The sequence below is a fragment of the Salvelinus sp. IW2-2015 genome, linkage group LG16 (genome assembly GCF_002910315.2).
Source record: "Salvelinus sp. IW2-2015 linkage group LG16, ASM291031v2, whole genome shotgun sequence".
NCBI classification, from domain to species: domain Eukaryota; kingdom Metazoa; phylum Chordata; class Actinopteri; order Salmoniformes; family Salmonidae; genus Salvelinus; species Salvelinus sp. IW2-2015.
The window spans coordinates 13,269,069-13,284,967 of NC_036856.1; the positions used below are offsets into that span (position 1 = coordinate 13,269,069).

General features: G+C 41.3%; 1 protein-coding gene across 1 annotated transcript in view; it reads left to right on the forward strand.

The window, feature by feature from the left end:
- yjefn3 (YjeF N-terminal domain containing 3) overlaps nt 1-12,762 on the forward strand; it is a 75,070-nt gene extending 62,308 nt beyond the window's left edge. The window contains exons 3-6 of the mRNA XM_024004847.2: nt 6,980-7,090; nt 9,350-9,463; nt 9,681-9,831; nt 12,015-12,762. Of these exons, the coding sequence (XP_023860615.1) occupies nt 6,980-7,090; nt 9,350-9,463; nt 9,681-9,831; nt 12,015-12,211 (573 nt within the window). The 3' untranslated portion in view covers nt 12,212-12,762. The remainder of the gene's footprint in view (nt 1-6,979; nt 7,091-9,349; nt 9,464-9,680; nt 9,832-12,014) is intronic.
- The last annotated feature ends 3,137 nt before the right edge of the window (nt 12,763-15,899 follow it).

The following is a 15,899-nucleotide window of genomic DNA, read 5'->3' on the forward strand; positions in this document are numbered from 1 at the left end:
GTGTCTGTTTCTCAAACTAGACACTCTAATGTACTTGTCCTCTTGCTCAGTTGTGAACCGGGACCTCCCACTCCTCTTTCTATTCTGGTTAGTGCCAGTTTGTGCTGTTCTGTGAAGGAAGTAGTACACAGCATTGCATGAGATCTTCAGTTTCTTGGCAATTTCTCGCATAGAATAGCCTTCATTTCTCAGAACAAGAATAGACTGACGAGTTTCAGAAGAAAGTTCTTTGTTTCTGGACATTTTGAGCCTGTAATCGAACCCACAAATGCTGATGCTCCAGATACTCAACTAGTCTAAAGAAGGCCCGTTTTATTGCTTCTTTAATCAGTACAACAGTTTTCAGCTGTACTAACATAACTGCAAAAGGGTTTTCTAATGATCAATTAGCCTTTTTAAAATGATAAACTTGGATTAGCTAACACAATGTGCCATTGGAACACAGGAGTGATGGTTGCTGATAATGGGCCTCTGTACGCCTATGTAGATATTCCATTAAAAATCTGCCGTTTCCAGCTACAATAGACATTTACAACATTAACAATGTCTACACTGTATTTCTGATCAATTTGATGTTATTTTAATGGACAAAAAATGTGCTTTTATTTCAAAAACGAGAACATTTCTAAGTGACCCCAAACTTTTGAACGGTAGTTTATGTATGAAGGTATTTATGTGTGTGTGTGTCTCTATGTATAGTGGGACATGTGTCTGTGTGTGTGTTGCAGTAGTGTGTGAATGTCAGGTGGACGAGCAGATGTATCTCATTACTACGGATGTCAGGGAGGCAATACAGTCGTTGCTCCTGTGTGTACTATGTGTGCGTGCATGTGTATGTGTGAGGATAGSACTGAGGAGCCTGGTGAGCTGACATACAGTGCATTTGGAAAGTATTCAGACCCCTTGATGTTTTCAACATTTTGTTACGTTACAGCCTTATTCTAAAATTGATTCAATAGTTTTTTCCCTTCCTCATCAATATACATACAATAACTCATAACAAAGCAAAAACAGGTTTTTAGAAATTTTGGCAAAAAAAAAAATGTATTGACATATCACATTAACATACAGTACCAGTCAAAAGTTTGGACACACCTACTCATTCACGTTTTTTTCTTTATTTTTACTATTTTCTGCATTGTGAAATAACACATAAGAAAAAATATAGTACCAAAAAAGTGTTCAACAAATCAGAATATATTTTAGATTCTTTAAAGTAGCCACCCTTTGCCTTGATGACAGCTTTGCACCTTCTTGGCAAGTATTCAGACACTTTATTCAGTACTTTGTGGAAGCACCTTTGGCAGGGATTACAGCCTCAAGTCTTCTTAGATATGAAGCTTGGCACACCTGTATTTGGGGAGTTTCTCGAATTCTTCTCTGCAGATCCTCTCAAGCTCTATCAGGTTGGATGGGGAGCGTCGCTGCACAGGTATTTTCAGGTCTCTCCAGAGATGTTCGTTCAAGTCCGAGCTCTGGCTGGGTCATTCAAGGACATTCAGAGACTTGTCCCAAAGCCACACCTGCATTGTCTTGGCTGTGTGCTTAAGGTCGTTGTCCTGTTGGAAGGTGAACCTTTACACCAGTCGGAGGTCCTGAGCACTCTGGAGTAGGTTTTCATCAAGGATCTCTCTGTACTTTGCTCAATTCATCTTTCCCTCGATCCTTACTATTCTCCCAGTCCCTGCCGCTAAAAAACATCCCCACAGCATGATGCTGCCACCACCATGCTTCACCATAGGGATGGTGCCAGGTTTCCTCCAGACATGACCGCTTGSTATTCAGGCCAAATAGTTCAATCTTGGTTCTCATGGTCTGAGAGTTCTTAAGGCCAGGCACCACAGGCAAAATATATCAATTTTCATATTTTGGGATATTTGCAACTATAACTTACTTCCATACTTTCATAAAATGTACAAATAAATTGGCAATAAGGTATATACATACAAATAAAGTATAATTTTATCCCAACTATGTCAACTACACCTACCAAAAATGTGGTTTTTGATAGCGGTTGAAGGTCAACATGAAACATGGTATTTTGAAAACTCTCCATGTTGAATCATATATCACTTAAAGGCTTGTTTTCCGGAGAATATAGTTAGCTAGTCCATACATGGCTATATCCTGTGTAGACGTAGTGCTTCGTGCTGAAAGATGAGTCATTTTCTGACATCATATTGGTTACAGGCATTTAAAGGCCCTTTCCGTTAATCTGTTTGGTTAAAATGCCGCGCAGTGCTTCCTTGTTTGAAAATATCTCCCGCGAAGAATCCACACAAAGAGAGACAAAATGAGAAAATCTCTAAGAATATACCAACAGTATGTGAATAAAAATAGGCGATCTCAGTTAGCCAATGCGAGTAAAGCAGTGAATGAAAGAAAAAATGTGCCTGATCAGCCAAGTGAGTCAGTTCAGGTAGAAGAGGAAAAGGAGGTAGACCGCAGCAGCGCGTTGAGACGCAAAATAGTTGAGATGAAGATGACAACTATCAGCGATCAACTAGACATCAGCCAGTGGCTTTTATTCCACATGTCACAGATAAACCAACTTGTACATGCTTTGATTTGCCCTAAGTGTCTAAACACTGGACTGAAAATCACCATAGACCCCACCAACCAGGGATTCTGTCARGATAGAATGTGCAGACTGTGAAGGTGATCATGATGCATTTAGGAGGAGTGTTTACACTTCCTCCAGGCTGCAGGAGGGGAGATGTGGCATTTGATATGAATGTGAGGATGGTTCTTCTAGCCCACGAACTTGGACTTGGTTATGCAGATCTAAAGAAAATGAGCAAAGTCCTAGGGATTCCTTCCTTGAGTCTCAGCTCATATCAGAGAAATGACCTGAGAGTGACACATAAATAAAAAGTGAGAGTAGCCCGTTATTGTCAGGTGACTTGCTGTGTATAAATAATATTTATTTCCTTGCTCCAGCAAATGTATTCAAAGTGAACAAAACAGAATGATAGGAAAACATAACTATACAATGAGACTGTCACATTAGCCTACAGTGTCATAGGGCTGTAGCCTAATGTGATTAGTGAGAAATTAGCTTTACATAAAGTAAATAGATGCTAATATTAACATTGGGTAATATGCTGATATTTAGTCCTGCAGTTATGACTGATGTCGACAGACATAAGTACTTTATCCCCCCTCTTTAGRTGCAGAGATTCAGAGGGCTACAGTCGATGGAGAGGGCTACAGTCAGAGTGCTGCAAAGATAATTAGAAGAGCATGTGCAGATATAGACCCAGACATAGCAGAGTTGTTGGATGAGGATTCCATCATAGACCTTAATGTATCCTTTGATGGCACTTGGCACGAGAGGATTCCCTTCCAACTACGGGATGGGTGTGTGCATTGGTGCTGGTACCAGCGAGCCCTAGAAAATAGTGAAGATCCACCCAGTCACAAAWATCTTAGAGGCCGTACATTTTTTAATAGAGAGGTTGCACAGAAAATGGTACCTGTATATCATAGGATGTCAAATGATAACGTCCTCAAAAGAATGTAGCACAGAGGAACCCAGAATGCAAATGGATGTCTGAACTCTGTAATATGGTCGCGATACCCCAAAACTGTCTTTGTGGGAAAAAGTCACATTGARGGGGCAGGCAGTATGGCAGTAACCACGTTCAATGAGGGAGCCACTGCTATATCAAATGTGATGAACAAATTGTGGCTTGACAGCACTTTGACACTGGACGCAATCAGAGAGGAGGATGCGAGGCGTTGTTGTGAGAGCTGATGTTGCTTCAACGGAGTGTGTCAAGRGTAGGCGCAGGTCCCATGACACAGTCAAGAGAGTAAAGCGGCACCAGCAACAACTCAGAGGGCCTTACATATGGGGCAGGCATAGCTGATTAATGTTCTGCACATTTCAACAGCCATACAAAATCCTTGTATGTGACAAATTGAGCAAAGTGATATGAGAATTTGCCCAAAACTGCCCAACAGACCAGTATTCAAAGCATATGCTCTATTGCTTGAAACAAATGTATCAAATGTGCTAATGTATTTGTCAAATGTTTATTTGTCCGTTTAAAAGATATCTATACATAAGAGTTTAATTAATGTGTCATAAATTGTCATATTTATGGAAAGTACATTTTAATTGCATTAGCATATCTTTATCAACCATTTTTAGAAAATGACATGTTCCCCGTGCGCCAATTCATTTTTCTCAGTCTTCAAAGGACATTCACATTATTCCACACACAGGTTCGTAGGTCTTATAGTCATATTTACAGAGGCTTTTTTTTTATATCTTGTTTTGATTTTAAGTGTCATTTTATGGGTAAATATATGCAAAATATGCATCCGTTATACATGTGAAGTGATTTTTTAAATAATGAAATTACAATATTTTGATAAACTGATCTGTAAAGGTCTGACCATTGAGTGTCTTATCACAATAAAACAAAAAACCTGCCTTGAAGCAATGTGTTGAATAACAGGTTAGCGCCATTTAAGGAGGGTTTGCCTATTTGCATATTTAAAATGTTTTATAAATAAAACTTGTAATACATAATATATATTGTATTTATGTATACTTCCAACTGGTAACGTTTCAGTCTGATGAGAGTAAAGGGAAAAAATCCCTTTTAGCCCGTGGTGCCTGGCCTTAAGGTGCCTTTTGGCAAACTCCAAGCAGGCTGTCATGTCCGTCTGGCCACTCTACCATAAAAGCCTGATTGGTGGAGTACTGCAGAGATGGTGGTCCTTCTGGAAGGTTCTCCCATCTCCACAGAGGAACTCTGGAGCTCTGTCAGAGTGACCATCGGCTTCTTGGTCACTTCCTTGACCAAGGCTCTTCTCCCCTGATCCTCAGTTTGGCCGGACGGCCAGCCCTAGGAAGAGTCTTGGTTGTTACAAACTTCTTCCATTTAAGAATGATGGAGGCCACTGAGTTCTTGGGTACCTTCAACGCTGCAGATTTTTTTTTTGTACCCTTCCCCAGATCTGTGCCTCAACACAATCCTGTCTCAGAGCTCTATGGACAATTCCTCCGACCTCATGGCTTGGTTTTTGCCTTGACATGCACTGTCAACTGTGGGACCTTATATAAACAGGTGTGTGCCTTTCCAAATCATGTCCAATCAATTGAATTTACCACATGTGGACTCCAATCAAGTTGTAGAAACATGTCAAGGATGATCAATGGAAACAGGATGCACATTTACATTTACATTTAAGTCATTTAGCAGACGCTCTTATCCAGAGCGACTTACAAATTACAAATTGGTGCATTCACCTTATGATATGCACCTGAGCTCAATTTTGAGTCTCATAGCAAAGGGTCTGAATACTGATGTAAATAAGGTAACCTGTTTTCGCTTTGTCATGATGGGGTATTGTGGATAAATTGAGATTTGTAATTATTATAATAAAAAATAAAAAAATAGAATAAGGCTGTAACATAACAAAATGTGGAAAAAATCTAAGGGTTTGAATACTTTCCAAATGCACTGTATTAGCATTCCTCCAGATAGAAGCCAGGAGCTGGGCAGAAGGGCCCTGACAGATAAACAGAGAAGCCAAACCCAGACCAGGTTATCGTGCTCCTCTAAAACTAGTTTGTTCTGGTTTCCCACTGGATGTGCATTATTGACATTAACTCTTTAATCACTCTGTTATTGCACAAATCCTAATCCTAAAACAAGGTGAGATAAGATGAGACAGTTAGGATGCTGCTGTAAAAGGCACTCAGGTTTCCCACTGCACAGTGTGTTCATATTGAATGCCACTTCCACTCCTATCAAAGATGGCCGGTCATTATATTGTGCTTATTAGCGTTAGCATTTACCTCAGGGGAACAGGTCAGAGAGGGTGTCATCACATCAATGCAGCGAGACACACACGTCATAATCCTGTTGCACAGTGGGAGATACACCAGGAAACTGTTTCAGCCACGCAGATAAGAAAATGGAGCCTATCTCTCGCTTCCGACTCATTGGCCCGAGCTGTCATTACCATCCTTCTTCCATCTAATTTAGAGTGTATCTGCTCCCAGACAGAACATTTATGTTAGAGATAATGGCTGCTGTTTCCCCTCTCCCAGCATCATTACTGTAATTAATGCTTTCAAGTCTGTATTAATTGAATACTGCAATTAGAGTACGGCTCCATTTGTTGCACAGTAATGTACCCCTCCATTTAGAGTTCCGGTTATAGCGGCCTTTACCCAACATTTGGTTTGGTGAAGGCATTGTGGGGTGAGGTGAGACACTCTTGGCTGTGATGTACTAGCTACATGATTCACTCCCCCACTGGTTCTATTTAGGTGTGTGTGAAGCAGAGGAGGCTGGTTGGAGGAGCTATAGGAGGATGGGCACATTTATAATGGCTGGAATGGAATAAATGGAACGGTATTGAACACATCAAACATATGGAAACCACATGTTTGTCTCCCTGTTCCATTTATTCCATTCCAGCCATTACAATAAGCCTGTCCTCCTATAGCTCCTCCCAACAGCCTCCACTAGCGTGAGGAGGAAGATTAGACCACTTAAGTCAACAGGAAAGTGGCAGAGACCTGCTGCCTCATTTAAGGACGTGTGAGGAGATTTACTGGGATATGTGCTGTGCCCCTGTAAAACAGAGGTGGAGATGCCAGTGGCCTAGTGGGGAAACTCATGGCTCAGGCCTGATGGAAAAGTAGTGTGTTATTTAAAGGGAGCATCCTGCGGCGTCCGCCTCTGGTATTGTTTCCATTCCTGTCAGGGTTATTTTAATGAGTTTGGGGCTGTCTGTCTTTAAATAAAGACCTGGGTGCCATTTCCCCTGGCCATGGCATGGCCTCCCTGGCACGCGAAGGAGAGAGTCTCTGACAGTGATGGAAGGTCAGCCTCGCGGATAGAATGACCCGTCCACTGGACAATGAGTCTGCTAGGCTAGTTGGTGATGTCTGTCTCACTCTCTGTCTCCCTCCCTCCGTCCATCCGTCACTCACTCAATCACCTCCCTCCAGGCCTTTCCTCTGACCTCCCTGGCTAAGAAGCAGCCGACAGTGTTGGTGGTCTGTGGTCCTGACCAGAATGGCTCCATCGGCCTTGTGTGTGCCCGCCACCTGCGCATATTCGTAAGTATACCACAATAGACTTCACCCGCCAGGCATCACACACACATGGCCATGTGGACAATATCAGAAAATAGTTTGAAGTTAACAAATGGTTCACTGGGTTTAATTGCAGTATTAGGAGATTTTCATTTAAACTCCTATAAATAGTCATCTGAGTCATGATTAATTGATCCATTACGGGATTGAAAATGTCAATGACATAATTTCATTGTGACCCTCATTAAATCCCGTTACCCTCGTTAAATACTGCCTGGTTACAGTTGGCAGTGGTAATGTAACATGATGTCATGGTCACATTAGTTTGCATCACTGTTGATAATGCTGTTCCGTGGTGTAAATGCATTAATTGCAATATTACAGACGATTACACTAACTAAAAACAATCTGAGTAAGGATTTACAAGTGAGCTACTGAGGAAAATCTACTATCTTTATTCTATGTGGTGGAAACCATAGATGTGTTTTGGTTTCCCTGCCTTGGAACAGAATGTATCTATATAACTTCTCCATATGTCTGAGATTCCAGATTTATGAAGCGTCAATATCTCTGATTAAAACCATGTTGACAGAATCTGTTAAAGTTGTAAAATGACTGTCTGTGAAGTTTTCGGGGCAGCGACTGGGCCTGGGGTCAACACACAGATATATTTAACACCAGGATCCCAGGAATGCATAAAGCATTTCCACATAACTTTGATCCAAAGACAACAAATAATCAGTTGATGAATTCCTGACCGTGGCATTACTCTTATTCCCTGCGGGATTTGCTAGTTCAGGTTTAAAAGAGGCAGTGCACCGCAGCAGATAAGACCATAGTCTTTAGCTCTGATCTGGGAACTGTAGATGAGATTAAACAGAGAGTAGCCATCCGTGTTCACCGAGCTAGCATGTGTTTGGCATGCATCCTTGTTTCTTTCCACTGTTAAATGCCAAACCAAAATATTGCATATGGAATAGACAAATAATCCAAGAGTCAAAGTTCTTTGTCAGATTCTGTCTGAATATGATTCATTATGACTGTGAACGTTAATCCAGCTTGTTGTTCACGCGAGGGACGATGCACATGATGTTCCACAGTTCTTTCAGAACATTATGTGGTTATTTTATGTTTCTCGTGAAGAAAAAACACCTTGGCCTCAAAGTTGTTTATCACATGACACATGAATCCCCGAGATTCGACAATGTGGTCTTTGTTTCCAATATCACAAAACCACGTGAATCTCAACGGACTGTGACTAAAGGGATGATGCTCCTTTAAGGCCAACACAGAATGCTAGCCTTCAGGGAGAGGAAGTTCAATATCGGGAATGCTTAACATCAACAGGAAAAGGCTTGTGACCTGTCTGTAACCTGTAGTCATAGTCCTCATGTCTCCTGTATTCCTGCTCCATGAAGCTTGTTGACGCTAGAGAGCATCCTGACGAAGCCTCCGTCCCTGAGGTCTATCTGACGTMGATGATGTAACCTCTTCTAGGTCAGGGCACTAGGGGGTCACAAAGGGGTCGCTGCCAACCCAGAGGGGACATCTCTCTCTGGGTACTTTAGCTGCAGCAACGAAAGATGGCGTCAGTAGCCCGTTCCCCGGCCTCTCTGGCCCGATGTTGAGGTCTGATTGGTTTAATGTCTCTCAGGAGTGTGTGGACTGACGTCTGGAGTGACAGACCACTTCCCCATCTGAATCTGACCAGGGCCAGTTAGTCAGAGATGGAGAGACCTGAACCTCTCACTGCCTAGTTTACAGTACCTCCTCCTTACGCAACCATCTAACCAGCCAGGCCTTCCACTGAAACCACAGCAGCAGCACACTGAGGCCCTTTCACATAGACTATTTATTGCTGGGATTGAGGTCCATTAGCAGTGGAGATCACGGGTGGCCATCGTTTAACAACACAAGCCATAGGTGTCTGGCTTTCCCTAAACGTCTATCATTAACCATGGAGGTGTAATTCAGTCATCCTACAGCGCTGTGCTAATCAGAGGGGAGCCTTGTCAGTCTGTCTATCTATCCAGCCCTGATCTACTATACACAGACAGACCAGAGAGAGGGCAGGAAAAACAGCAACGTACATCCTCTCATAAATGTTCTCCTTGTTAGAGGGCATGTATCCATTGCTATACTTCATTTTGATATACTTACAGTGCCTTTCCTCTGACTCTCTGTCATTCTCTCTCGCTCTCTTTCTCTTTACCTACCCCTCTCTCGCTCTCCCTCCCCCTCTTTCTCCCCTCTCGCTCTCGCCTCTCTCCTTCCTTCCAAAAGGAGTACGAGCCCACCATCTACTATCCCAAACGCACTCCTAACACCATTCATCAGGACTTCACAGTTCAGTGTGAGAAGATGGACATCCCATTCCTCTCCTATCTCCCAACAGAGGTGAGCAACATCAAAAAGGACTATAAGGCATTTATAGACACATTCATCCTTGAATTAAGCTTGACATTTGCAAGTGTAACTGATTTATGCAAGTGCACCATGAGTTGAGCACCTGCATCTCACTGTAGGATTTGGCCCCGGCTGAACTTGCTGGAGCTGGGAGAATAATGTAGAGCTCTTTTCTAGATATTGATCAGAGTTTGGGTTGTATGTTCAGGTGCAGCTGATCAATGATGCCTATAACCTGGTGATCGATGCCATCCTGGGGCCAGAGACTGACCACACAGACGTGAAGGAGCCCTATGCTGGCATCCTAGTCACCCTCAAGCAGGTCAAGATCCCCATCGCCAGTGTGGACATGCCCTCAGGTAAGGCTGAGAGCTACAGTGCCTTTCAAAAGTATTCAGACCCCTTGGATTTCATCACATTTTATTGTGTTACAAAGTGGAAATAAAATGTATTTGTCATTTTTTAGGTTCAAGAAAAATACATTATATACTGTTATATCAAAGTGGAAGAAAATTWKAATTACATTTTTTATAGAAAAAGAATAGTCATTGCATAAGTTTTCAGAACCTTTGTTTAGGCAAGCCTAAATTAGTTCAGGAGTCAAATTTGACTTCCTCAGTCAAGTATTGAATTTCAAACACAGATTAAATTACAAAGACCAGGGAGCTTTTCAAAAGCCTCATGAAGAAGGGGCGTGATTGGTAGATGGGTAACAATAACACATCAGACATTTAATATCTCTTTAAACATGGTCAAGTGTGTGATTATGCTGTGGATTATATATTAAACCACCCAGACACATCGAAGATAGTCATCCCTTTGAACCCAGCTGCAGGACAGGAATGAAACTGCTAAGGGATGTTACCATGAAGCCATTGGTGATTTTATAACAACTACAGAGTTCAATGGCTGTGATGGGAGAAAACTGAGGATGGATCAACAACATTGGAGTGACTCCACAATAATGACCTAAATGACAGAGTGAAAAGAAGAATACAAATATACAGAATAAAAATATTCCAAAACATGCATCTTGTATGTAACTAGGCACTAAAGTAATACTGGGGAAAAAATACAGCAAAGGAATACACTTTTTGGTCTAAATGCAAAGCCATATGTTTGGGGCAAATCCAACACAACAGATCACTGAGTAACTGCCTCCTTATTTTCAAGCATGGTGGTGACTGCATCATGGTATGGGTATGCTTGAAATCCTCAAATACTGGGGAGTTTTTCCAGGTAAAAAGAAATGGGATGGAGCTAGGCACAGGAAAAATCCTAGAGGAGAACCTGCTTCAGTCTGCTTTATACAAGACACTAGGAGAGGAATTCACCTTTCAGTAGGAGAATAACCTACAACACAAGGCCAAATCTACACTGGAGTTGCTTACCAACAAGACGGTGAATGTTCCTGAGTGGCCAAGTCACAGTTTTGACTGAAATCTGCTTGAAAATCTATTTTTACATTTTAATGTACCCTTTATTTAACTAGGCAAGTCAGTTCTTATTTACAATGACGGCCTACCGGGGAACAGTGGGTTAACTGCCTTGTTCAGGGGCAGAAAGACAGATTTTTACCTTGTCAGCTCGGGGATTCGATCCAGAAACCTTTCAGTTACTGGCCCAACGCTCTAACCACTGCCACTCTATGGCAAGACTTGAAAATCACTGTCTTCCCATGATCCCCAACAATTCTTTTGAAAATAATAATGGGKAAATATTGCACAATCCAGGTGTGCAAAGCTCTTATAGATGTACCCAAGAAGACTGACAGCTGTAATCGATGTGAAAGGTGTTTCTAACATGTATTGACTCAGGGAGATGAACACTTATACAACAACTACATTTTAGTTATTTCATTTGTATTAACCCCCCCACCCCCAAAAAAAATTACATATTCCACTTTGACAGAGTATTTTGTGTAACTTGTTGACAAAAACAGACAATTAAATACATTTGAATCTCACTTTATAACACAATAAAATGTGAAGAAATCCAAGGGGTCTGGATACTTTTGCAAGGCACGGTATAGTATGCTGTACATCCAACATTTACCAATGGTGCACAGATGTACGAAAACTGCCCAAAACGGGGTTTACCTCTGAGCTAAACATGAATTAGTCATAAAAAAAGAAAAACCTGTACATGTACCACAATACACAACCACATTTGCAACTGCAATAGGTTTTGTAAGATCAACCTCAGGTCAACCTCAACACTGTCGAGCTAGGAGTGGTAAAGGTCAACCTGGATGGACTGAGACAGTAAAGCATGTAGCTTAGTGTAGTACATCCATCTGGCTCTGTCCATTACATCATACCCTCGTCCCCATTTCTTTTGTTTTGGAATGCTGCTTGCAAGCAGGTTTCTCATCTGTAAGATATAACATGCGGATTTAAAGTTGAAAGGAGAAGATCAAGTGAGATACTCACTTTCTCCTTGCTGTTATGTCACATGACATTTAGCCAATAGATGTCAACCAATTTGTTGCTCGAACTATGGAGGTGGAATTTAAATGGTGATCATCGTTTGTCTGTCAAAGGTTGGGATGTGGACCAGGTGACCTCAGATGGGATCAATCCAGACGTCCTCATCTCGCTCACGGCACCAAAGAAGTGCGCCACCAGCTTCTCGGGGAAGCACTTCTTAGCAGGACGCTTCCTGCCTTATGACATCCAAAAGAAATACGATCTGAACCTGCCAGAATACCCAGGCACAGACTGTCTTATAGAACTGTAACATCTACAGTACACCCTCCAGTCCTCATTTTGGATAAATATGGATAATATATTTACATGTTTTGTATTTTATAGATTGTTACTGTGCTTTATCGTTCATGTGCCATCTCTCCAATGGATGTAGACTAAAGGAGGTTGCGCCTTAGCCAGAATCCACTCYTATACAATAGAAAGATGATATTTAGAATCTGTGGGTGGTCTGAGTTGTATGTCTGTTTTGGAAATGGTTTGAGGAGTTTCCATGTGAGTTTCCATGTAAGTTGCGACATTCTCCTTTTTGTGATTTCTTCTTAGCATAGTTTCAAGATGTTCTTTCTCCCTCAGCCTCAACTGATGAATGCAACCCTCGACTTGTGCTATTCTTTTAGTTTCGTTTTTCTTATTGAAGAATGCTTGGTTTTTGGGTCACAGAACTGTACTTTCCATCAGCTGTTTTTTATTTTTATTTTATTTTATTCAGTCTGCATTTCCTTAATCCAAGTAACACCTGTTCATTGATTGGCAGTTGTAGAGTTAACTCTTTGTCCAATAAAATATCTAATTTAGTCGTTATTTGTTTTGATTTCTATGTGATTCGATGTAGGAAAGATGACAGCTGACAAGATTTAAAGGTAATCATGACAGTAAAGGGCTCTATTCAATCCGCATCTCAGAAGTTCAACTGTACAGCGTGATTGAAATTTAAAAGTAATTTTCCCGCCTTAGCGGAGACTACATTCACGGTAAACACGGCATATGTTGGCTCAATCGTAAATTACCTTGATATTTCTATCGTGGATTACAGATTGAATAGAGCTCTAAATCTTCRACAGGAGTGAAAACTTGGTAGAATCTATACTGTGTTGGTGGATGAAATTGCCAGTATGCTTTATAACTAGAGATCACACAGTAAACTATGCAAATCCATACAAAGCCTCAGATATTGTTGGAGGAGATCAGACAGGAGATTAAACAGATTATATTTCATGCTGAATCATTTCCTGAATAACTCTCCTCTCTGAAACCAGAGTCGATGGAGTGAAATCAGAACTTGTGTCATATCCATTTGAGAGACCTTTTTTTCATATTCTGCATGAATTTGGGGAGGCCTTTTTTCATATTCTGCGTGAATTTGAGAAGCCTTTTTTCATATTCTGTATGAATTTGGGAGGCCTTTTTTATATTTGGGATGCTACAGTAAAACAAGGTGTCTGGTTTATTGGTTTACAACTGAATTACATTTGGGAACCAATCTGGTAAACAAAAAGCAGTGTAGTGGTAATTAGTTGATGAGGAATGTCTCATCATTTTGACCTGTCTCTAAACATGTTCATAATAGGCCAGTGAAGGGATGTAAATGGGGTACAGAACTGTTTATGTACGAGCTAGTGTATTTATAGCAAACCCTGCAGTGTCCTCTAAGTGTTAGSGCCGTGTGTAGGAAGTCATAGTGTTGGAATGTTGATCCCTTAATTAACATTGGTGTTAACCTGTCAAGAGCAAAGAGCCCAGAGGCTTTTGGAGTACAGCTGAACATTTACACCTCATATTTTTCATTCTGATCCTCTGCATTTTCAGAGACACTTTTTCATATATTTAAGTTATTGATGTTAAATTAAGGATATTCAAAGTTTTAAAAGTTCAAAGTCTTTAGASGGTGGAAGAGAATTAAGATATATTATTCAACAGGTGGGTCTAATCCTGGACGCTGATTGGTTAAAACCGCATTCCAGCCGGTGTCTATTCCACAAGTTACCACCGGCTAAATCTATGACGTTGAAATGCCTATTTACTCTGTTCCATCTCACTGTGCAATCCACTGTCTCATCAGCAGCCCAGCCAGACAATTTATAAACTTGATCTCCACTATAAAAAGCATCTAGACATTATCTCCCATTTCTTTTAGACTAGCAATTGGMTTTCAATAGCGGAGATTTGTATAAACCTTGCTGTCTGGTCGTGTCTACACTTGACACTTACATGCAACTTCTGCTATCAGAACACAAAGATCGCATTGAAAAGACGGGTCTATACGCACAAAAGTCGCATTGTGTTCAGATCTAGCTGACCACTTCAGGAGGTGGTCAMGGATGCATTGTGTGCAGATTTCTTCTCAGTCTGGATGCAATCAGGCTACCGAAAGCACAAACAGTGGGCGAGGTCATCAMCACTCCTTCCACAAGTCTCCAGAAAACTTGTGCTTTGGGACCGAGAGGCACCTATTCATTACAACATTGGAGGAAATATGTTCCTAGRGTGTGAGGAAAGTGTTTGCTAGCCTCAAATCCTAACCCGTTTGCAATCCCTTTAGTGTTGCTTGCTAGGTTGTTGGCTAGCTACAAAYGTTAGCTGGCTAGTTAGCTACAGTAGTTAGCTACTGCCAACAGTCGTTGTTGTGTTATCATATTTAGCRTATTCCACCGTTTGTAGAATGRATACTGGCATTTGAATATAGCGCAGGAAAAGGGAATCCGGACACARTGTGGACACGGTAGACWCATTTAGATGTAGGTGTAGARGCATGACWCGTTCGGAATTCCATGATCAGAACTCTATGATCAGAATARTAAAGCTGCATGAACTGTCAAGTCTAGACACGGCCTCTGTCTCTCTGACAGTGTCTAGACTTGTCTCAGCCAGTCGAAATCATGAATCAGCATCATTTTATGGATATATACAAAACWAAACTAAATGCAGCTACTTTYCAGTCTTTCCAGCTTCAGTTTGAAGTGATTGTMTTAGCTGTGTTGTTGGCTAGCTCCTCTGAACAACTGTGTCCTGACGAGAGAGCACATTTTCTATYCCAGGTGAAATCGAGCATCATTAGCTCATTGTTATGGATGTATCCAAATAAATGTCACTAGAAAACAGCGTAAACAAATGCAGCTACTTTGCTGTTATTCTGMCTGCACTGTTTGACYGGGCTGTAAGTTAGCCGTAGTTGGATAGATAGCAAGCAAGGGATAAGAACATTGCCAGACAGTATGGCAATAGAACATTTATACCGAATGACTGGGTCGCAACCATAAATACAGAACAAAAAGACTTAACGACTGGGTCGCGTCTCTGGCAACCGAACCGATAGAACGAACGACCAGCGGAGTTGGGTAGCAACCCTAGCTTTGTGTCGGGACTATATCTCATGGAAGGATGAAATAGTCTGAATAAATTAATCAAAATAAATATTTTAATGAAAATATGTCAATCATTATTTGAATATGTTGATAACCTGTTGTATAAAAGTGATAATGCCCTCGAAGCCGGTGTTTGGAGGATATATTAGCACGGTTTGCCGGCCCTCRACGAACAACACCCGTGCCAGTACTGTATATCCCACCGGCTTCTCTGGCATTATCACTAAAATAACCAATACTAATGTCAATGAGGAGACATGTTCTCATACAGTTCATCACCAGGCTGCTCTGGATTTCAGTGATATGAAACTAAGGGCAGATCATCTAAGTGAGAGGGTAGACTAGAACAGATTTTTTAATGGATTTTTTCATGGAATTYTCCTGCCTGCTTGAGGGACTTTTACACAATCATTCCTAAACATCATTACAATTGCTAATGATGCATTGCAACTATTCAGTGCATTCCATCTCACAAGCATGTCTCTGTGTGTTTTGAAGTGAGTGTTTGTTGAATGGCATATGACGCCACTTCCCTATTTGGCAGCGCACCATCGTGCAATCAGCGGTTGTTAAAGT